The sequence below is a fragment of the Saprolegnia parasitica genome, assembly GCF_000151545.1.
Source record: "Saprolegnia parasitica CBS 223.65 unplaced genomic scaffold supercont2.6, whole genome shotgun sequence".
Classification (NCBI taxonomy): domain Eukaryota; phylum Oomycota; class Saprolegniomycetes; order Saprolegniales; family Saprolegniaceae; genus Saprolegnia; species Saprolegnia parasitica.
The window spans coordinates 280,301-300,882 of record NW_012156400.1 but is presented as its reverse complement, the minus strand read 5'-3'; the positions used below and the strand labels follow the sequence as shown (position 1 = coordinate 300,882).

The 20,582-nt window shown below is 58.4% G+C and overlaps 13 protein-coding genes across 13 annotated transcripts; 9 read left to right on the top strand and 4 right to left on the bottom strand.

Moving 5' to 3' along the window:
- Window positions 1-185: 185 nt before the first annotated feature.
- Window positions 186-812, top strand: SPRG_02434 (hypothetical protein; the record flags this gene model as incomplete). Its single annotated transcript, XM_012341010.1, has 2 exons — window positions 186-385; window positions 434-812. 2 exons carry the CDS (start codon window positions 186-188, stop codon window positions 810-812), a joined length of 579 nt encoding a protein of 192 aa, XP_012196400.1.
- Window positions 813-1,428: 616 nt separating this feature from the next.
- SPRG_02433 (hypothetical protein) lies at window positions 1,429-2,491 on the bottom strand (the record flags this gene model as incomplete). The annotated part of the gene is made up of 1 exon (XM_012341009.1): window positions 1,429-2,491. One exon carries the CDS (start codon window positions 2,489-2,491, stop codon window positions 1,490-1,492), a length of 1,002 nt encoding a protein of 333 aa, XP_012196399.1. The 3' UTR covers window positions 1,429-1,489.
- A 502-nt stretch (window positions 2,492-2,993) lies between these two features.
- SPRG_02432 (hypothetical protein) lies at window positions 2,994-3,887 on the top strand (the record flags this gene model as incomplete). Its single annotated transcript, XM_012341008.1, has 4 exons — window positions 2,994-3,206; window positions 3,250-3,477; window positions 3,528-3,674; window positions 3,723-3,887. 4 exons carry the CDS (start codon window positions 2,994-2,996, stop codon window positions 3,885-3,887), a joined length of 753 nt encoding a protein of 250 aa, XP_012196398.1.
- A 685-nt stretch (window positions 3,888-4,572) lies between these two features.
- On the top strand, window positions 4,573-7,577 carry SPRG_02431 (hypothetical protein). The gene is made up of 2 exons (XM_012341007.1): window positions 4,573-6,134; window positions 6,195-7,577. The coding sequence occupies exons 1-2, from the start codon at window positions 4,578-4,580 to the stop codon at window positions 7,494-7,496; spliced, it is 2,859 nt and encodes a 952-aa protein (XP_012196397.1). The 5' UTR covers window positions 4,573-4,577; the 3' UTR covers window positions 7,497-7,577.
- A 67-nt stretch (window positions 7,578-7,644) lies between these two features.
- Window positions 7,645-8,254, top strand: SPRG_02430 (hypothetical protein; the record flags this gene model as incomplete). The annotated part of the gene is made up of 1 exon (XM_012341006.1): window positions 7,645-8,254. Exon 1 carries the CDS (start codon window positions 7,751-7,753, stop codon window positions 8,252-8,254), a length of 504 nt encoding a protein of 167 aa, XP_012196396.1. The 5' UTR covers window positions 7,645-7,750.
- A 357-nt stretch (window positions 8,255-8,611) lies between these two features.
- SPRG_02429 (hypothetical protein) lies at window positions 8,612-9,370 on the top strand (the record flags this gene model as incomplete). Its single annotated transcript, XM_012341005.1, has 2 exons — window positions 8,612-8,853; window positions 8,909-9,370. The coding sequence occupies 2 exons, from the start codon at window positions 8,612-8,614 to the stop codon at window positions 9,354-9,356; spliced, it is 690 nt and encodes a 229-aa protein (XP_012196395.1). The 3' UTR covers window positions 9,357-9,370.
- Window positions 9,371-10,312: 942 nt separating this feature from the next.
- Window positions 10,313-11,268, top strand: SPRG_02428 (hypothetical protein). Its single transcript, XM_012341004.1, has one exon. It carries the CDS (start codon window positions 10,371-10,373, stop codon window positions 11,202-11,204), a length of 834 nt encoding a protein of 277 aa, XP_012196394.1. The 5' UTR covers window positions 10,313-10,370; the 3' UTR covers window positions 11,205-11,268.
- Window positions 11,269-11,503: 235 nt separating this feature from the next.
- Window positions 11,504-12,392, top strand: SPRG_02427 (hypothetical protein; the record flags this gene model as incomplete). The annotated part of the gene is made up of 1 exon (XM_012341003.1): window positions 11,504-12,392. The coding sequence occupies exon 1, from the start codon at window positions 11,559-11,561 to the stop codon at window positions 12,390-12,392; it is 834 nt and encodes a 277-aa protein (XP_012196393.1). The 5' UTR covers window positions 11,504-11,558.
- A 296-nt stretch (window positions 12,393-12,688) lies between these two features.
- On the bottom strand, window positions 12,689-13,706 carry SPRG_02426 (hypothetical protein). Its single transcript, XM_012341002.1, has 2 exons — window positions 13,230-13,706; window positions 12,689-13,183 (listed from the first exon to the last, which is right to left on the bottom strand). Exons 1-2 carry the CDS (start codon window positions 13,684-13,686, stop codon window positions 12,747-12,749), a joined length of 894 nt encoding a protein of 297 aa, XP_012196392.1. The 5' UTR covers window positions 13,687-13,706; the 3' UTR covers window positions 12,689-12,746.
- A 166-nt stretch (window positions 13,707-13,872) lies between these two features.
- Window positions 13,873-15,069, top strand: SPRG_02425 (hypothetical protein; the record flags this gene model as incomplete). Its single annotated transcript, XM_012341001.1, has 9 exons — window positions 13,873-13,989; window positions 14,041-14,140; window positions 14,182-14,307; window positions 14,351-14,426; window positions 14,477-14,579; window positions 14,628-14,660; window positions 14,707-14,718; window positions 14,769-14,880; window positions 14,930-15,069. 9 exons carry the CDS (start codon window positions 13,873-13,875, stop codon window positions 15,067-15,069), a joined length of 819 nt encoding a protein of 272 aa, XP_012196391.1.
- Window positions 15,070-15,091: 22 nt separating this feature from the next.
- On the bottom strand, window positions 15,092-16,788 carry SPRG_02424 (hypothetical protein; the record flags this gene model as incomplete). The annotated part of the gene is made up of 10 exons (XM_012341000.1): window positions 15,092-15,404; window positions 15,448-15,531; window positions 15,576-15,789; window positions 15,843-15,875; window positions 15,925-16,060; window positions 16,104-16,203; window positions 16,249-16,353; window positions 16,403-16,507; window positions 16,556-16,675; window positions 16,723-16,788. 10 exons carry the CDS (start codon window positions 16,786-16,788, stop codon window positions 15,093-15,095), a joined length of 1,275 nt encoding a protein of 424 aa, XP_012196390.1. The 3' UTR covers window position 15,092.
- Window positions 16,789-17,851: 1,063 nt separating this feature from the next.
- Window positions 17,852-18,224, top strand: SPRG_02423 (hypothetical protein; the record flags this gene model as incomplete). The annotated part of the gene is made up of 2 exons (XM_012340999.1): window positions 17,852-18,004; window positions 18,051-18,224. The coding sequence occupies 2 exons, from the start codon at window positions 17,852-17,854 to the stop codon at window positions 18,222-18,224; spliced, it is 327 nt and encodes a 108-aa protein (XP_012196389.1).
- Window positions 18,225-18,822: 598 nt separating this feature from the next.
- Window positions 18,823-20,437, bottom strand: SPRG_02422 (hypothetical protein). Its single transcript, XM_012340998.1, has 9 exons — window positions 20,269-20,437; window positions 20,045-20,221; window positions 19,901-20,000; window positions 19,717-19,855; window positions 19,637-19,669; window positions 19,453-19,591; window positions 19,327-19,401; window positions 19,198-19,281; window positions 18,823-19,153 (listed from the first exon to the last, which is right to left on the bottom strand). The coding sequence occupies exons 1-9, from the start codon at window positions 20,431-20,433 to the stop codon at window positions 18,845-18,847; spliced, it is 1,221 nt and encodes a 406-aa protein (XP_012196388.1). The 5' UTR covers window positions 20,434-20,437; the 3' UTR covers window positions 18,823-18,844.
- Between the last annotated feature and the right edge of the window lie 145 nt (window positions 20,438-20,582).

The following is a 20,582-nucleotide window of genomic DNA, read 5'->3' as shown; positions in this document are numbered from 1 at the left end:
AAAATGACGTGTAACTGCTGCGGCCCTCAGCGCCTCTATTTTGCCTAATTTCTATTCCGCATACAAACCGTATGATAAAGGTGCAACAAACGATATTAAAATACGAATGTTGAAATGAACATACAGTGAGCAAGTGATCGCGAGGCGATAGATTTTATTGCACAAAACCGTTGTTCGCTGCGGTGATGTCGGACGACGTCTCCATCCTCGTCCTCCTCGACGAGTGCGAAGATGCGATCGCGCATGTGACCGCGACCTGGGGCATGGACATGGATGAGGAAGCGCCATGGCATGCTGCCGAAGCCATCGCTGCCGAGTGCTGGGCGACAGTCCATGCGCTCTGCAGCGCCGACGACACGGCGTGGCGCATGGACGACAAGCCATGGTACACCGCAATGCGTGTGGACGAACGTGTCATTTATGTTGCAAGTAGCAGCGAAGCTGTTCCCGTGATGGAGGCCATCCTCGTAGCTACCGACGACGACGGTAGCGAGACGCCCACGAAAAACGCGACGCTCGAAGATGAGCTGCTCGACTTGGAGAAGGAGCTATCGCTCGCCATGGCCCAGATCCAAACGGTGGACATCGAGGCAAAACCAATAGCACCATGCATCGAGCCATCGCCACAACGAGCGTCGCCGATTGCCAAGAAGAAGAAGAAGCGACGCCGCCAGCACATCAACAATACACCTCGAAGCATTTGGCATGGGTACCAAAAGCTCACACTCCAGTCGCACGTCGAGCGACAAGCCAAAGCCAGGGCCCAGCGCGAGGTGAGTTCGCTCCACGCGCCACTCCAATACGTAAGCTAAAGGCGATAGGCGCTCGAGCTTGAAGTGGCATCCGCGGTGCAGACACGACTCGAAACCACTCGCGTGGTATATGCATCGTCCCATATTTGGTACTAGTATTGACCAAGCGAATCTAGCGCGTGTCTCCTCCGCGGGTCGAGCTCCCGGCAGCGCGCCCACCGAAGAGCTACTTGACCGCATACTACAACGAGGGACCCCGCTGTCCATTGTCGTCTCCAGCGGTGACACCGATCGCCGACTTGCGACCGCGCGACGTCCTCGTATCCGTTTACCGCAATGACGAGCGACGCACTATGACGCGCGTTATGGCTTCATCCTGGGCCGATTTGGTCGCCAAAATTGCCTACAAACTCAGCGTAGCCCACAACTCGTTGTAGCATCCACACACTGACGCCACCTTACTAGATGCCGTCGGTGTGCAGTCTCTTGCGGGAGACGGCGCGCATGAGCTCCAACGGCGACTACACCAAGCTCTCGCCTGTCTCGCGATTTGAGCATCTCCGACGCGGCGACATTCTTTGTGCCATTCACAAACAGTCGTCCGAGTCGCTACTGCACACGGCCCCGCAGCCTCGTGTGTCCACGCCAAAGGCACCGTCCCGCGCCATACGTGGACGCCCGCTCTGGGACAAGCACGGGCGTCGTTTGGACGTCGCCATGTCGTTACATACGTTAAGTTAGAGATGGCCATAGCATGGTATCGACGATAGCAGGTCGATATCGCCCGAGGTACTAAACGCAAAGGCTGCCAGTGCGTTCTTCTCGGCAGCTTTCTCGACTTTTCGGAGGTGCACGGTGCAGAGTCCGTGGTTTTTCGATAGTTTCTTGCAGTCTTTGGCTGTGCACAGTTTGTCCTGTCGATGCACCTCGCAGTAGCCGCCGCCGCGGTCGGTGCGCACGCAGTCGGGCTCTTGGCAGCTCCGAAAGCCGCCGTGGGTCGCGCAAAAGTTGCCTCGCTGGGCGCCCTTGGTGCAGTTCTCGGCCTGGCAGCGCTTCCCGCCGCCGTGCGCGCGGCAGAAGCCGCCACCTTGGCTGCTTTTCATACAATCGAAGTGCTTGCATCGAGCGCCGCCGCCGTGGGCCTTGCAGAGCCCGTGCGACTGCGCGGCTTTCGCACATCCGGGCTCCTTGCACTGCTTCCCACCGCCGTGGCCGATGCAAAACTCGCCGTTCTGAGACGACTTGCCACAGCCCGGCACCGAGCACTTGCGGCCACCACCATGGGCTTTGCAAAAGCCTCGGGAGCGCACGCGACGACCGCAATTCTGCACTTGGCAGAGTGCGTGGGGCTTGGTTGAGGACGACGACGAGGTCGACGCAGACGAAACACAGCGCTGCAGATACGTTGGCGCCGGCACTTTGGTGTGCGGCGAGAGGACGCTTGGGTCCAGCACTTCTTCTTTGATGGACCGAGGCGTCAAAAGCGGCGTGTTCAAGTCATCGAACGCCGACTGCAGAAACGAGCCGTCGAGGGGATGAAAGTACGGCACGAGGCAGTCGTTCGGTGTGAACGCCAATGGCTCGAGAAACGCTGGGTCGATCTTGATGGGCGGTGAAGATGAAGACCGCGGCGGGGTTGCCGAGTCGTCGAGCAGCAGTAGCTGGAGGTCCTCGGGCCCGAAGCGCGCCCGGAGACAGCGTCCCGTACATCGTTGGATAAAATTGCACACTGGCGCCATATCGTATCTTGAGCGACGCGGTAAAACGGCCGAAACCACCGCGCGCGTTGCATCTTATCACTGGCTGAAGGGGTTGCGGGAGAGGTCTGTCGCCCTGTGGTAACAGAGCCTTCCACGGGATAGACTGCCATTTTCTCAAGTTGGAGTCGCAAGGACTGGTGCATGTGGGGTCCGTTGACGACCTCGGATTTTTGCTACCCGAATTCTGGAGCGCTAGGGACTGGTGAAGTCGAGAAGGTTGGCTATTACTCTTGCCACGATGTACATGCAAGCGGGGTGCTGTGAGGAGGTGAGTGTTATGCTACACCAGTACTGTCTACGTCCATGGTTTCTGTCATTTTCCGTGCTATGAGGTATTGAAAGGAGCCAAAAATTTCATTTGAGCGTGAAAAAGATGGCAAGATTTGTCCTATAAACGCACGACAGCACCAGAGTTCGCGAACACGGCTCAGGGACCATCATTCTTCCTGGGGAAATTTCTCTGCCACTGTGCATTTTCAAAATGGACGTCGGCGAGCACTGTAGCAACCCCGGGTGTAACCAGAAGGACTTCCTTCCGTTCGCTTGCGACTGCTGCAACGGGATCTTCTGCCTCGAGCACCGCACGTACGACGCGCATGCGTGCGCCCACGCAGGCGCCAAAGACGCTCGGGCGATCACGTGCCCGCTGTGCCGGGCGACGATCCCGCTGACCGGCGCCATGGACGTCGACGAGGTTTGGACCGCGCACGCGCGCACGAACTGCAGGCCGGAAAAAGTACGAGGAGAAGAAGAAGCCCAAGGAGCGCTGCGCCGCCGACAGCTGCCGCGAAGTGCTCACTGCGTCCAACACGGTACAGTGCAACTCGTGCCGAAAGAAGGTGTGTCTCCGCCATCGATTTGAAACCGACCACCAATGCCCACGCCGCGCCACGCCGCCTGCGCGACCAGCGTCCATGCAGCAGCGCATGGGCTCGTCCGTCTCGCGACTCGTGCAGTCGGCCAAGGTACATTGGTATTGGCGCGAGCTATCGGTTGGTCTAAGAACTGGGTGTAGACGGCCGCGGCGGCGCCCAGTAAAACCAACGTCACGGCGGCCTCCGAGAGCTGTCCGATGTGCAAAGAGACGTTTCGATACACATCGCAGCTAATCGCACACGTGAACAAGGCGCATCCCGACAGCGGCCGCGCGCGTCCGTCGGCGGTATGCATAGGCTGCGACCGTATCTTGCGTGACCAACGATGCTATTAGGCGCCTGCGGCAAGAGCGAGCGCGGTGCCTGTGGCCTCGAGCGGTCAGGAGACATGCCCTGTGTGCAGGACAACGTTCGCTGGCGTAACGCAGCTTATTGCACATGCCGAGTCGGCGCACCAAGGCCAGACGCAACAAGGCAAGGGCGACTGTAGCATGATGTAGATTGAGACAACGCCACTAACAAGACGACACATCGTTTTGTCCTCGACGTGTACAGAGGGTCGTCGTGCGGCAAATGCCGTGTGAGGAGATTTATTCTTGCTTACACCGACGGAGAATCTTTCTGTGGTGCGAGATCGTCCAAGCAGCAAAAGTTCCACTGGACAAAAGTGATCGGGAAGTGAGGTGCTGTTGCAGTGCAGAAAGCTGATGACCTTCAGACGCCTACTTGCCTGTGAGCACTGAGACCTACGGTATCGCTGGTCATGAAGGCGAACGACTACAAGTGTGCAAAGAAGTGCAGTCCACGCGCCATTGGACTTCAACTGCACTTCAAACGCTCAGCGTTTTGTTGAACAAGCTGCTGGCTCTTGGAGGCGAAAAGAAGTTGCACCGGCGAAGAAGCATCTCACTGTGGTAGCACGGGCATGCATGGACGCTAGCATCTCTCAAGTCTGAGAGGCGCTTCTCGCCAAGTAGCCGTCGGAATCTCGCATCTCCAGTGCCTCGAGGACGGTTGTCATGTCGTTGAGCCGGTATCAGGCCAAGATATCCGTTTGGGGCAAAATGAAGTGACAAAAGTCACTTCACTTGTCGCGTGTCGTGGCGGCCGCCGGTGGCATCCGGATGTCTCGGGCGGAGGTTTTCTATCCGGATGTGAGGCGCTGGAGGGCAAATTGAATTTCCACAAAGATGCTGACGTGGGGCCTTGTCGGGGGCATCCTCTGCCTCTGGTTCTCGTTCGAGCCCGCGGTGTCGATCGCGATGCTGCTCAGCATGTTCGTGCTTGTCTCGTATGCGGCCAACAACCTCATCCTGCGCTGCTCGCCCGTGCACATGTGCCACTTGGACGCTGCCGACGAGCGCGCGGCCGTCGCCAAGGACAAGTCGCCGCCAGCGCTTGCGCTGGAGAAGCAGCCGTGGCACGTGCCGTCGCTCGAAATCAGCGAGATGCTGCTCAACAACAGCAACAATAAGATGCAGGGCGACGTCGTGCAAGGCCAGGCCATCTGGCCCAACTCGGACGAGCCGATCGCGTTTGAGAACGACCTCTTCCGCGGCAAGGTGCTCTTCTTGCTGCGCACCGAGCCTGAGAGCCCGAAATGGCACCACCTCTTTGCCGGCCGCCGTCGGCTCTTCTGGGTCCAGCTCCAGGGTCAATTCAAGGTGCAGCCCGTCGGCACGGTCTACATTGGCGGCGAGGTGCCGCGCAAGATGAAGCTGGGCTTTGTCACCAACACACTCGTGCGCATCCTTCTCTCGGTGCTCAACTGCCTCGTTGTCGGACTGCACTACGGCCTCGGCCACGCATACCCAAAGGACGTGGTTGCGCCCGAGGACGAAGAGCTCCCGCACCTCTCGTTCCCGCTCCAATCGTCCGTCGACGAGTTCATTTGCACGCGCGCCGGTGATCTACCGCCTGCGCTGGGCACCGACGGGCTCGGCGAGTCCACAGACGCGCGCGGTCGGCGCAAGGCGGGCACGCAGCGCTACGAGTTCAACACGTCGGACACGTACTCGTTCTCGTTCTTCAGCTTCTTCATCGACTTTGAGCGCTGGAAGGTCGTCAACGTGCCAGGCATGCCGGACACGAGCCTCTCGACGTTCTGGGACACCATGCCGCTGCGCATCGTCGCGTACAGCCTCAAGGCGCCGACGGGCCACCGCCATGACCGCCATGTCGCTGGCCAGAAGCAGTACTACCTCTGCTTGCAGTTGTCGCCGACACCGACGGCTGTTCGACCTCGCACGGCCCAATCGGTATTTGGCCTCGACATGGAGAATGAAGCCAGCGAGTTTCTCAAGGACGAAGAAGCCCACCATAGCCAACTGCTCGCGGAGTTGGACGTGTTTGAGTTCTCCGTGCCCGTGTGGGTCGAGTACTTTAGCACGACCGAGGGTGTCAAGGGCGCGGGCGAGCGCCGCGTCGGGTACCTCTTTGACATTCTCGAGTACACAGACGCGAGCAGGACGATGCTCAAGAAGCACCGGTTCGCACTGCACACCGCCGTCCAGACGAACCTCGCCATCTCGCTGGCGTCCGACGATTTCGATGCGGACGATCCCACGATTGAGTTTACAATCCAAACGAAAACGAGCTCGAGCCGCGCGATCGACACGGAGCGCAGTCTCATTGACGCGGCGCTGCACGATCTCGCGGCCGACGCGTCGTCGTCATCGTCGTCTCTCTCGCGCAAGATTGCGGCCAAGACAGCGCTCAAGCGGCTCTTGACGCAGCCGAGCTCGGTCGTTCCGCACGCTCCATTTTTTGCAACGCGGCCGGGGATCTCAACGGGCAGCCAGGGCCAGGTCGTGCGCATGCTCTGGGACTCGCACTGGCGCAACGAGTGGCTCGTCCTCGACACGAAGAAGCACGAAGTGCGCTTCTTCCGCACGCAGTCGTCGACGCCGTGCCTCGTCATTCGAATCGCCGACATCTTTGACGTGACACCGGCCAGCGACTACCTCAACTTGCCGCCGCCCGCCAACTCGGACGGCATGTACTGGTTTGAGATTGAGACCTTGACGCGCGTGCACTGCATCGCGGTTGCGTCCCTCGGCGAGTGCGAGTTTTGGCACCGCGCGATCGTCGCGGAGATGGACAATCTCTCGGGCGTTGTCATGGCGCACGACCTCGTGAGCAAGCCGTATTACCTCGTAGCCTCAACCCTTGGCCGCGACCGATACCAGTCCGCGCTGCACTGCGGCACGCGGGACGACGACGCCGTCGCCAAGGACGAGCAGCGGCGCGTGCTCAACGACCGGCGGATCGGCGTTCGCTTTGGCGCGTCGGCCGATTTAGACGTCTGCGACGTTGTCGAGCAAGCGCTGCGGATGGCGATTCTGCTGCGCCAGCACCCGCAGCTGTGTCTGACGCATGAAGTGCTCATGTTTCTGGACGTCGTCGCGAGCATCAAGCAAGTCAATTCGACCTTGACGCTCTTTGCGATGAACAGCCCGGACCGCACCGCGTTCTTCCTCAACTTGTACCATCTCCAAGTGCTCCACGGACACTTCTTGGACCTCCTCCCGCACTCGAAAGCGACGTGGGCAACGTTCTTCAACACCGTTGCGTACGACGTTGCGGGCCTGCTGTTTACACCGGCTGAGATCGAGCACTGCATCCTCCGAGCGTCGCTGCCGCCGTTCAAGGCGCCCTTCCCGCGCCCAAACTGGTCGACGAGCGACCCGCGATCAGCGCTCGAGGTCCGCGGCGCCGACTACCGCATGGTGTTCGCACTCAACCCGACGACGCGCGCGAGTGTGAGTGTCGTGACCGTCTACAGAGGCTTTGCGCTTGAGCACCAGCTCAACTTTACGGCGCGGCTCGTGCTCTCGACGCTCGTCTCGGCCGACATGCGCAAGCACATCATCTACCTCCCGCGCGTCTGCGAGTGGTACGCGGCGGACTTTCCGGGCCACCACAACGTGAGCAACGTGGTTCGGACGCTCGTGAGCTACCTCGACGGCGACTTGAAGGCCAACGTCGATGCGCTCCTGAGCCAGCCGAGCAAACTCGCCATCAAGTATTTAAACTACGACTATAGCTTCCACGCGACAGTCCAACTCAGCAACTGGAAGGCGCAGCCGTCGACCGCGACCGCCAGCTAACAAAACAAACACACGCGATTGCCCTTTTCTCGTATTGGGAGCGTCATGAACCTACTGATTAACATCTTAGTTTAGTCAGAGAGCGTGGTTGTTGTCAAGACGATCGTTCGCATTGTCTCGGCGCGTTAGAGAGACGCGCTCGACGGCGTACCGGTAGTCGGACGATACTCAACGCCAGCTCAAGATCGACTAAAACGCATGTACTTGTGGGGGTTGAAGTACTGAATAGGACAATTCGAAATCTACCGGATCGCATGCAACGTAGCACCAAGCCAGCCTCGTCCAAGGTCGACAAGCGAGAGCTCAAGCGCCAATACGACAAGAAGTACCGCGCTGGGAAGCGCGAGCACCGCGCCGCCATGGACCGCGCCCGCCGCCTCCGGCTCAAGCGCGAGAAGCTCCAGGCGCAAGGCCTCGATCCACCGACCGATGTTCTGCGCCCGACGCCATCGACGACCAAGAAGCCGCGCTGCAAGACGAAGATGAAGGCGCAGCCGATGCTTCCGACGCTCTTTGCGCTCCGCGAGCAAAAGACGCGGGGCAACCGTCGCATCTTTTTCGAGCTCCTCGACCAAGAGTACGCGATGCTCAAGCTCAACCCCAAGTGCAAGCAGTGCCAAGGCCACGACAGCGTCGTCAAGGCCAAGACCTTTCCGGCGTCGCCCCATGCGACGCTCGGCCCGACGCTCTGCGAGCTCTGCTTCCAGGTCATGTTCCTCGAGCACTGCCACGCCCGGGAGCGCGCGACTGCAACGTAGCTCGTCCATCGACATGCACTAGCATCTCTAACGGCGTCGGTTAGTCGACTGCAATCTCCTCTTCATAACGATGCACTTTATATTGCTTGTTACCTGCTGCTATGACCCGAGCGGCGTCGTCGGGCTTAGCGGTGGGCTTTGACTTCAAGGCGGCGAATGCATCGACTAAACGACTAAACGACTACAAAGAGGGGGGAACCGGAGACTCAGCTGTTCGGAAACGTGTGTCGAGAAAGATCGCTTTTTATTGTTTTATGGTTGTGCATACAAAGGGCGAGTGAGAATAAAATAGGGATTTGAACGATGCTTGCGCGCAGTTGGCAATTTGCGCGCGAAGCCCGAGATCCCACGAGACCGATGGCCCGCGAGAGACCGGCGACGACCGAGGACGAGCGACGCAAGACTGCCTACAAAGCTTACTACCAGAAGAACAAGGAGGCGTATTTGGCTCGGGCGAAGGATTGGCGCGCAAAGAACAAGGAGAAGGAGGCGGCTCTGAAGAAGGCTCACTACGAGAAGAACAAGGAGGCGTATTTGGCTCGGAAAAAGGCTCATTACGAAGCCAACCGCGAGTACAATCAAGTCTACGACCGAACGGCGTACAGCACCACGACCTCCCCTCGCTCTCCTCATGACGATCCATGTTCCGTGTAGTCGGTTGAGGAAGAAGGCGATCGCGGCCGGCGAGGTCCCACCGCCGCTGCCCACGCTCAAGGCATGGCGAGCCGCTGCCGCGGGTGCGACGAGCGCGTCGACAGCACCAAAGACGGCAGCCAAGCCGCTTGCAACGCCCATCGTCCGTCGCGCGACGGCGCAGAGCGTCGTGTCGCATGTGTGGCTGCCGCCGGTCGTGCCGTCGACGCACCCGCTGCCGTGCTGCGAGAAGTGTGCGACGTCCGACGCGGCCAAGACCAACGCCGCGACGCTGACGTCGGAAAACAACACGGCTTACCCGAGCGGGCCGTATTTGTGCCACTTTTGCGACACGTTTATGCTCCTGCGCCGCATCGGCGAGCTGCCACCGCGCCCGATCCCGCGCACGACGCGCAGCGTCGCCAAGGCCAAGGCCGACGCACCGTACCTCGAAGAGTGGATCCTTTAGCAGGAAATGCTGTGGCCCAAATATTGCGTTAAAGAATGCGACGTATTTTGCATTGGATTTGATGCTCGGCTGACATTGCGAGAAGGAAACTAACAACCAACTGTCGGGTTGACAGCACCATGAGAAGTGGTTCTTGCGTGCAGGCAACAAGGGACCAAAAACCAGTCGTTTAACCTAGTCGTTGTTGTCGACGCTGGGGTCGATCCAGCAATGAATATCGAGATCCCCTTCGCTGGACGTCCAGCATTATGGCCGAGGATACGATCGACTGTGTTTCGCTGCCGTTGCGTTGGCATTTCTGTGGTTTCATTCTGTGGAGATACAGCGGCGTCGCATGGCGCAACCAGCTGGTGTGTCGGTGCACGAGGTCAAACGAAACGTGCGGTTCGCGTTGGCTCACGAGATGGTATCACCCGAGTCCTGCGTCCAGCCAACGACTCGTCCGTGGCGACTGGATCAACCGCGTGAGCTCATGCAACGATCAACCTCATAGACAGATAAAGCCTTGAAGCTTGGACACTCGACGAACCATCCAACGTTAAACTTATGGTAAAACATTCACTCGCAAGCGCGATACATGTACGTTGAAGCTCAAAGAGAGAACAGACCTAGGAAAAAGGTGGGAAAAAGGTGCACTTGACGAAGCCAATGGTTGCCTTCAACGCCTTGCTCCTCGAATCCTGCGGCTGCAGGACTTACTATATGGTGCGCGGAACAGTCTATAACCATCAGAGCCTTCAAGGTATTGTATTCGCTACGCTGACGATCTCGTCTTCACGTGCAACTTGAAGACAGCGGAGGACGTCCTCGCGCCGGATCCTTCCACCGAAGTCGTCGGCGGCGGCAAATCCCCAAATTTCTTGAATTTCACCTCTCGATGCGGATTGGCTAAATTATGCGCCATGTGGAAATGCGACGATTTCATTGGTGCGCGCATGCTAAAAATAGAGGGCGAAGGCGAGAGAAGCCGAGGATCTGGCACCCGAAAGGCCGCAAAGTGCAATTTGGCGGAGAATGGAGAAGCAAGCTTGGCACGCGCCGTCGCTCAACATCTTCGACATGGTGCTGCCGACTGGCGACAAGGTCGAGCTCCAGCGCGGCCAAGCCATCGTTCCCAACGCTGACACGCCGCTTGAGTTTGAGAACGAGTTCTTCAAGGGCAAGGTGCTCTTCCTCCTTCAGACGCAGCCCGCGCCGCCCAAGTGGCAGCAGCTCTTTCTCGGTCGCCGCCGCCTCTTTTGGATCCAGCTCCAAGGCCAGTTCAAGCAAGAGCCGCGCGGTCTCGTGTACATTGGCGGCGAAGTGTCCAACAAGCTACGCCTCGGTCTCCTCGCGACCACCATGTGCCGCGTCATCCTATCGGTCCTCAACTTGCTCGTCGCCGGTCTCCACTACGGCTTTGGCCGCATGTACCCCACGGACGTCCGTCAGCGCGGTGAAGAGGAGCTCGCCCACATCAGTTTTCCGCTGCACTCGTCCGTCGATGAGTTCGTGCGCACACCGGCAGGCCAGACACCGCCACCGCTGGGACAGGACGGCTTCGGCGAGACACAAGCCGATCGATCGGCGCGGAAAGCAGCAAAAGGGCGGTACCAGTTCAACACGCGCGACACGTACACGTTCTCGTTCTTCAGCTTTTACATCGATTTTGAGCACTGGCAACTTGTCAACGTCCCCGGCGTCCCGGTCGTACCGCTCGAGAAGTTTTGGCAAACGATGCCGATGCGGATCGTAGCGTACAGCATTGCGTCCGCGACCGACATGTCGACGAAAAAGCCGCACACGCACAACGAAAAGCAGTACTACATGAACATGGAGCTCTCGCCTACGCGGTTCCGCGACATTTAACGCGCCCCTCACAGCGCATGTACGAACTACTATTAACGCTAAACGCAAATTATTTCTTCATTCCTGCTCGCAGCGCTCAAGTAGACACACAGACTCGTCTACTGCGATTTTTTGTCTGGGTCGGGGGGCTTGGCAGGTAAAACCCAATCCGACCGGCAGGTTTTCTCCTCTCGCCCGATTCCGTGCAAGCTTCGATTTTCGATGGATATTCTTTTTCGAACTCACGCTCATTGGTGCAAATCTCTGCAAGATCCGCGCTTTTCGCGATCTCATTGGCTCTTCGATTTTTGCGATCCATGGAAGAGTGAAGGCGAGCGACGTCCAAACGGCTACTTTTGAGCAGGCGACTTTGCAATGTTGGCGGGCGTCCTCGAGAAGCAGCCGTGGCACGCACCGTCGCTCAACATCTACGACATGGTGCTGCAGAAGGGCAGTGCGCTTGAGCCGACGCGCGGCCAATCGATCCTCCCGAACGCGATGACGCCGTTTGAGTTTGAGAACGATTTCTTCAAGGGCAAAATCCTCATCCTCCTCAAGACGCAGCCCGAGCCACCCACGTGGCAGCAGCTCTTCACGGGGCATCGCCGCCTCTTTTGGATCCAGCTCCAAGGTCGGTTCAAGCACGAGCCGCAGGGTCTCGTGTACATTGGTGGCGAAGTCCCCAACAAGATGCGACTCGGCTACGTCACGTCGACGCTCTGTCGCGTGCTCTTGCCCATCTTGCACTTGCGCGTCTCTGGCTTGCACTACTGTTTCGGACGCCTTCAAGCGCCCGACACGGCCAAAGAGCTGCCGCACATTAGCTTTCCGTTGCACCTTTCGGTAGACGAGTTTCACCGGACGCCCGAGGGGCACACGCCGCCGCGCTTGGGCCAGGATGTCTTTGGCGAGACCGACGACGAGCGCGCGGCCCGGTATGCCGCCAAGGGCGAGTACGCGTTCAACACACGCGACACCTACACGTTCTCGTTCCACAGCGAGTACGTCGACTTCGAGCGCTGGCAACTCGTGAACGTGCCCGGCCTCCCGAGCGTGCCGCTCGAAACCTTCTGGGAGACGATGCCGATGCGGATCGTGGCGTACTCCATCGCGTCCGCGACTGACATGACGTCGCCGTTACCCCACACGCAGCTCGAGAAGCAGTATTACATGAACGTCGAGCTATCAGCTGCAAAGTTTGCCGTGTGAACCCTTGACGTCAAGTGTTGGTATTGTCAAGTTGTTCCCTTGGATAAATAATTGCGAGAGAATTGGAGCTGTCGTTTGCAGTAGCCGTCCGATTGAATGGACGAGCTACCAGCGTCTTGCTACTCCTTGGACAATCCCACGTATGTGCCCAGAGACGACGACCAAAGAAACAGTAAATGTCGAAGCCGGCGTGGACGAGCCGTTCACCTTGTCGATGATGCAGTGTCTGTGGATGCAAGTTTACGTTGTGCATGGGTACATGCTTGGATTTCAGACGAAAGTCAAGAAACTCCTTTCCCGCTGAGACTAAATGAATGACAGAGCATCGATTCTGGTGATTCAACCACAGTAGGCTCACAAGACACTAAACGTATCAAGGTCCATCGGATGATGCTGGTTGGATGCATATGGCTCGGCTTTCTGCACAAAGGTGTCGTTGCGTGGCGCATCATTGTAGCGCATGTCATGAAGCCGCAACGCTCGGTGGAGGCCGTTGAGGACGGTGCCTGTATCAGCGTTCTCCATCATGAGTGCTTGGAGCAGCGCGTGTTTTGCGTCGTCTTTGGAGAACTTGGGTGTTTCTCGCGTCGGCGGCTTCCTGTTGACGTGGTTGGTCATAGCGACGACGGCCGCGGCCACGACCGCGAGCATGGGCGGCGTCGCCATGGGCGGGATCTTGGTTTCTTCCAGCGCTGTCATGAGCGCGTCTTCTTCGTCTGGCGTTAGCATCGTACAGCAGTCGTACATCGCACACGGCTCCGCGTTGCTGCTTCCCGGTGGGGTCCGGTCCTCTACATCACTGTTGGTGAGACGTCGGACGTTGGCTCGGACGCGTACCGTGGGCGCCACCGAGATGCATCGTCACGTGATAGCCGTTCTCAATGTGTGCGATGTCGTACACGAGCTTGAGGTACCGGTCACGCACGGTTCGTGGCGTCTTGTTTGGAAGCTGCGCCGCGACCGCTTCCCAGTTGTAGCACGTTGCGCTCGAGTGGGCGGCGAGGAGCTCTTCGAAGCGCGCGTCGTCTTCGCGGCTCCACTTTGCATCGACGGCCTGCATCGCTTGCATCTCCTTGCGCTTCTGCGTGTTGAGCATTTGGAGCTGCAGAAAGTACCGGTTCGCGTGGAGCTGGACGTCCTTGTCGGTGCGGCTGCCGACGTGGTCGGCGATGAGGCCCCAGACCGCGGGCGTTGGCGCGCACTGGCCGACCTTCTCGAGCGCCTCGAGGAACCGCGCGTGCTCGTCCGCGCTCCAAAAATGCGGCGAAATCGGGTTGAAGACCTTCTTGCCCATGCGAATGCCAATTGAAGAGTCTCGATCTTGGAAAGAGGCGCGCTTTTTATTCCCTTTTTTGTTTGCTACAAACAGCAAGTATTTGAATAATATATGCGAAATTCGGTTCAAGTAGGACTTTTGAAACCGATTTCGGCCAATTCGGACATGGATCGCGTCCTGGCGGCGACCGCCCGCGGGGCGGCGATGAGCAGCCTCCTCGAGACGGCCCCCAAGGTCTTCGTCGACGAGGTCTTCCGCCCCATGATCGCCTACGTCTACCAAGACCCCATGGAGACGACGTTGCCGGACGAGCTAAAGGAGGTTCGCCAACATGGCGCCAGCGTCCGAGAACCAACGTCTGCCCATGGATAGGTCGTCTGCGCTACGGATGCGAATCGTCGACGAAGCTTGGGTCGGATCGCCATGGAAGAGCTCCTGCATGCAGCCAGCTTTCTTGCGAGAGATGAAGAGCGTAAGGGCCGTGTTGCAGTTGCGTAGGTTCACAACGTGCAGGTCTTGTCGATGCGATTGCGGCGTACTGGGACATCTGCAGCGTTGCGACGGACGACATGTCATGGTTCATTGACCACGTGCTCGACATGAAGCTCGCGAAGAAGTCCAAGCGCCAGCTTCTACAGTGTACGGAGCCTCTCCTACCACTGCTCGCCATCTCCATTCCTAGGTATCGCCGAGTCGGACGCCTCCGACGACGCCAGACGCGACTTCTTCGTCATCATGATGCAATCCGACTCGCTCAGGTAGACATGCTGCCAAGGCAAGCACCAGAATTACTGACACGAGGTCGTAGTGATACCCGCGAGCAAGCGCTAAAGCACTTGGCCACGATGGATCTTGTCCACGCATCAGCCATCCATGCGCTGGCCCACCAGCTCCGGGACAAGTCGAAGCGCGTACGTGTCCATTGTATTCTCCGAGCACACGGTGGTGATGTGCACTAGGTTCAACGGCTCGCCTTCATCACGCTCCTCTCTGTACGAACGAAATACTGTGAAACCATTTGCCTCATACCTGCAGTAGATCGCCCCCGAAGTAGAGCCGATAAAAGCGTTGACTGCATGCACGTTGACGTTTGCACGCAGATGGTCGTGGGTCACCTCGAGTCGATGCTCATGACGCAAACCATGGGCCTTCTCTGTGTGCTGGGTCAAGACTTGGCATCCAAGGGCGACCACGAACTCCTCGCTCGCTTGCGTACGTCGATTTACATCGATGGCGATGGTGGTTCACTGGATATGTGTAGTGGTCGTCTACTGCACGTGGCCCCAACACACCATGCAAGCAACGTGTTCCAAGCTTCTGGCACTCGACGCGTACCCGAGTCTGTTATTGCAATCTCTCGTCCGGGACCACATTCAGCGTCTCGTCAAACCAAACGACTGAAAAAGAAAGCAGAAGGTTTTGCCTCAGACGAGCGCAATGCCTTGGCGCTTAAAGAAGCGGACGCCGAGGAGGATCAAGACCATCGAGATCGAGACGGACGAGCCAAGGACGCCCCAAAAGAGATGCGGCGTTGTCTCGTAGCCAGAGACAAGGTTCATACCAAACGAGCTGGCGACGAACATGGCAAAGTTGAGGCAGAGCATGATGAGACCGAACATCGTGTCGATCGAAAGAAGCGAGTTCCGGACCGCGTCCATCTTGAGCATGACGACATTCTCCGTGTTGGCCATGCGCTGCTGGATCAAACGGACTTTGGCGCGCATCGAATGAATGTCCTATGACATCTTCTTAGCTCTCACCTCGTACATATTTCTGCACCTGTAGGTACGCTTCGAGGAGGGCTTCGGCTTCTTCCGAGTCGAAGGCAAACATGTCCCGGGTCATGTACGGATTCTCATACATCTATAGACGACGGTATGCCAACGCTGTCGAGAGCGCAAACGTACCTTGGTCAAGTACAGCAACTTGAGGTCCTGTTCGTTTTCCAGCAGCTCCATGAGCACGCGTCGAAGGCCCGTGACTTGCGACTCGAACTCGTTCACTTTGTTTTTAAGAATGTGGAGCACTTCAATTTCGCCCGACGAGAGCTGCGCGCCCGCCAAGCGGCTCAGTGCCTCGGAGACGACAGAGATTAGCCGCTCGCAGTCCGAGCTCAGCATCCTAGAGCACCCCAGGCTGGCAACTCGAATGAGAAATGCAGATTGCCGACGTACTTGCAGATTGAGTAGAAGATAGCTTCGAGCGCACTAGTCATGAATGCATGCAACGCGCCATCCCATCGATGACGATGTATACCGGAATTCAAAGTGAATGTGGCCTTCCTCCGACTTGGAAAGCGCCATCTTGTTGCGAAGCAGCTGGATGAGCGTGTCGGCGCCGTTGGGTACGAAGAGCAAGCAGCAGTCGCGCATGATGACGCCGCGCAGAGGATCTACGCCATGGTGCCACGCGCCCCGAAGCCATCGAGACGCCACCTGCGTTGACCAAGATGACTTGCTTCCGCACCGCGATCGAAGGCTCGTTCGTCGCACTAAACGTATGGTCGAGCTTGCGCAAGTCGCGCATGTGCAGTGCCTATTGCTCCAGCGTCGAAACAACTGGTAGTCTATGCAGACAAACCTGCACTTCGCAGACTGCCGATGGGGCCATGTTGACGCTTGCCCGCTTGCGCACGGGGCGAGAGTGCTTGGTGTAGCTATCGTGTCGCATTTCGCTGGTATCGTCCTAGGAACAAGAGTACATTGACATGGTGCGTTGTGATGACGCACTGTACCTTGCTAATGAGCTTGGGACTCGAGTGCTCCTGGACGATCTGCATGACGTCGGCGCGTGACAGCTCGGTAAACGACATGACGCCATGCTCGTCAAACTTGACAACCTATCGCAGAGCTTGCTTTGTCGTCCAGCTCAAGTAGAAGAGGCGAACGAGCTTCTTCGAGTGGGGCGTCTCTTCTTCGTATGCAATGCACTGCTCGTGGCTCGAGCAAAAGTCTTGCTCGATCAGCGTCTTGGTCGGTGTGTTGATCTGCTCTGCCAGCCACGACGTCTACCCACGCGTGTGGTGATGGAGCCATGCGGCGTCATAATGCTTACCTTGGTCGCGAACGAGCCGTAGCTCATGGCCGTCGAGCCCTTGAGCGCTGCGTGGTGCTCGGCCATTAGGCGACCGCAGACGAAAACGATATCTTTGCAGAAAGGCCGGTTGCCAGTCGCAGCTTCGAATCTTGGGAAATAATACTGGTCCACAGTATGAGAAATGCGACACAAAAGCCGTTGGAAACACCGGTCAGAGAGCGTCGGTGGTCGGTGACAGTCCTCTCTAGCTGTTGCAATGGCACAGGCCAAGCCCTTGTAGCAACAAGCGCACATGTAGATAGCAGTCATGCATCTTGCAAGACGTTGTTGGCGGCTCGCGTCCGACGGGTAGAAACCGAGCCATGTCGTGGCACATCGTGGCCGGTGCGAAGTTCGAAGGCAAGAAAGATACGCCGACAACGGAACATTCGCCGTTCTTCGACCTGGCAAGTGGGTCGAGATGGCTTGGCTCTCGTCTGGCGCGACCAACGACGAGCTGGCGCTGGCGCTGCAAGGTACTGCGGTGCGCCACACGTGCATCCATCTCAAGCACGCTGCTAGACCATGATGTGATCAAATCCGGCGTTGTCCTGGCGGCGTTCCAAGCGGTGGACCGCGGCCTCTTTGTACCCCGGACCATGGTCGAGCGCGCATACAACGACTACCCGATCCGCGTCGGCCCCATGCACCTGAGGTAGTCGCCGACTCGATATTGGGTTCTGCTCACGGCGACGCAGCGCGCCGCACATTTATGCGCAGGTGCTGGAAGCACTCGATCTCTTCCACGGACTTTCGTTCCTCAACATTGGCTCGGGCAGCGGGTACTTTTCGTGCTTGGTCGGCTCGATCATTGGCAAGGTATGCATGCATTGTTGTTGTTGCATGGTCTTATGGCCGCCAGGATGCTATCAACCACGGGCTTGAAATTGATTCAACTGTCGTCGCAGCCTGCCAGCAGTCGTGCGCAACCTACGTAGCACAACGCACGCTGCCATTGACGGCTTCGCACGATGCAGTCATGCAAACCGCCGATGATGACGACGACGACAACGACAACAACAACAATAATCGCGACGAGACGGACATGCTGGAAGAGTCGAGCGACGACTTTAGCGTGCCCCACGTCGTGCAAGGTAGCGTCTACACCATGGAGTGCGGCAACAACGTCAAGTACGACCGGTACGTTTTTGCCCACAGGACACGTATGAACCTCTCGCACAGCATCTACGTTGGCGCGGGCGCTTCCGAGAGCCTCATCACGACGATCCACGCCCTCCTCAAGCCGATGGGCATTGCAATCGTACGTGCATTGGGGCCTTGATGCAGTCTAAGAGCTCGAGGCGTAGGGTCCGTTTGGCGACAAGCTGCTCAAGATCCGGTCGCGCGAAGACGGCTCGTGCACCAAGATGGTCTTGACTGGCGTGCACTTTGCGCCGCTGCGGGACGACAACAACACGTCTGCCAAAGTTTGCTACTTTCCACCGCAAGGTACGTGCGGAGGTATCGCACTCGACGCTTGACAGCTGTCGACACCAGTGTGGACACTGCAGCAGCACGCCAAGTACCCCGGGGCCTTTCGCCAGGCGGTTGCGGCGCTGTATCCGGCGCAAGATCGACTCCCCGCGATGGTGTGGCTGCGGCTCTTCGAGTACGGTCGTGGGCGCGCGGGAAACGCTCACGCGAGTCGTAGGATGCTGCCGCAGACGTGGTTTGCCCCGGAGCGTAGCACGACAGAGAAGCTGCGATTCCTCCTCGAGCGTACGTCGTGGCGAAGAAAAAGCTCACCAACAAGGGGTCATAGTGGAGACTTCAGCACGGGAAGAGGCCGAAACACGCGCTGCGAAGGCGGAGGCCGAGCGCGACCAGTACCGACTGGTCATGTGGCGCCAGCAAAACCAGATCCAAGCCCTTTTGGCGCAGTACGACGTCTGGGTTGCCGGTTGTTGGTAGGCTCACATGGCGGTGTACGATAGAGTGCAAGCGCAGGCGTCACCGCCGAGCACGGACGATGAGGACGATGCAATGGTGTCGGATGACGAGTCGACGGACGCGGAGGAGTGAACCGTCCAACTCCGTAGTGTGGTCTTGAATAGTGTCTTGCCTGTATGGAGTCGATTGGTGAATGAATACGGAATTGGTTTTAGATGATGACTCCTCGGCTCTTGAAGAACGCGATGCCGGCGAAGATCGTCGCGGCCGAGAAGCCGATCGTGGAGACGAGGACGGTGAGAAACGCGCCGGGCGTCGCTTCGAGGCCGGACGTGAGGTTCATGCCAAAGGCGGCGGTGACAAACATGCCAAAGGTCATGCAGACCATGATGAGCGTGAAGATCATGTCGGCGGTGAGGAGGTAGTTGCGCACCGCGTCCATCTTGAGCATGACGACGCTCTCTGTGTTTTGGATCCGATGCAGGATGAGCGCGACCTTGGTCTTGGTTGAGTGAATGTCCTGCCGTCTGCGCTCAGCATAATGTCATTGAGAAATGAGCGTACTTGGAGGTACACTTCGAGGAGCGACTCGGCTTCTTCCGCGTCAAACGTCCAGAGCTCGTTGAGCATCCGTGGGTTTTGGTACAACTACGGTTGCGCGCTGACGATGAGAGTCGAGAGGAATGGACGTACTTGGGTCAAGTACATCAAGTGCAAGTCGACTTCATTGTCCAGCACCTCCATGAGCACGCGGCGAAGCCCGTTGACCTTTGCACACCCCGTCGTTCAGATCCCACGTGCAATCCTTAGCCGTGGCACCTGGGACTCGAATTCGTTCATCGCGTTCTTGAGCGTTCGCAGCGTCTCGAGCTCGCCGGACGACATTTGGGCGCTCGCGAGTCGCTCGAGCGAGCTGTTGACGATCGGCGCCATCTTGGTAAAGTCGTCGGCGAGGAACCTACGCTCTCGTGTCGACACCAAGAAATCACGGCGGCAACCGTACTTGCAGACGGTCGCGAGGATGGCTTCCAGGGCGCTATGTACATACACTCGGTGAGTCAAGAGGCACAGTGTGCAGTGTACCGAAACTCAAATGGCATCTCCGAGTCCTCGTCGTGGATCGGCTCTTGGAAGCGCTCGGTCAAAAGGTGCACGAGCGCGTGGTGCGGGTCGGGGACGAAGAGCAAGCAGCACTCGCGCATGATCACGGACCGAATCGGATCTACTGTCCTGTATGACTACACAATGGTGCATCCAGGCGACGTGCCCGCGTTGATCAAGATGGCTTGTTTGCGCACGACAATGGACGGCTCGTACGACTCGACGAACGCATAGTCGAGCTTGCGCAAGTCGCGCATGTGCACGGGCTACGCACCGCATCGAGCTTCAATGATATATATACGAGGCGAACCTGCGCGTCCGAGTGGGGCAGGCCCATGCCAGCGTTCAAGCGTGGCGACGAGAGGTGCTCGTCCTTGGCCGACCGCGGCGATGGCACCTCCATGGCCGCTTGCTGCGTCATCTTGAGGACGTCGGACCGGCGCAGCTGCACGAGGCTCGCCTTGCCGCTCACGTCAAAGCGCAGTACCTAGGAGCGCAGTGGTTGACGCCGTGAGCCAGAGACGACGGGCGTACGTCCTGCAGCCCGGTCTTGAGGAAGGACTCGTCTGCGAGCCGCGACGTCGTCCGCGTCGGGAGCTGGTCGACGGTGACGATCTCCTTGAGCGAGCGCGCGTGGACTTGAACCCACGAGCCGGCGTCGACGGGCGGCTTGACGAGCGCCTCGAGCGTGCTGGCCATGGCGGTATTCGATATTCGGCTGGAAGATTTTGCGATCTTCCGGATACGCATATATCATCCGGATCAACGGGCCAATGCTCGTTTGGCGCCATTTTCACAACGGCAAAACGAGGTCTTCAGGAACCGTAAAAAAGGACGAGCGGAGACTC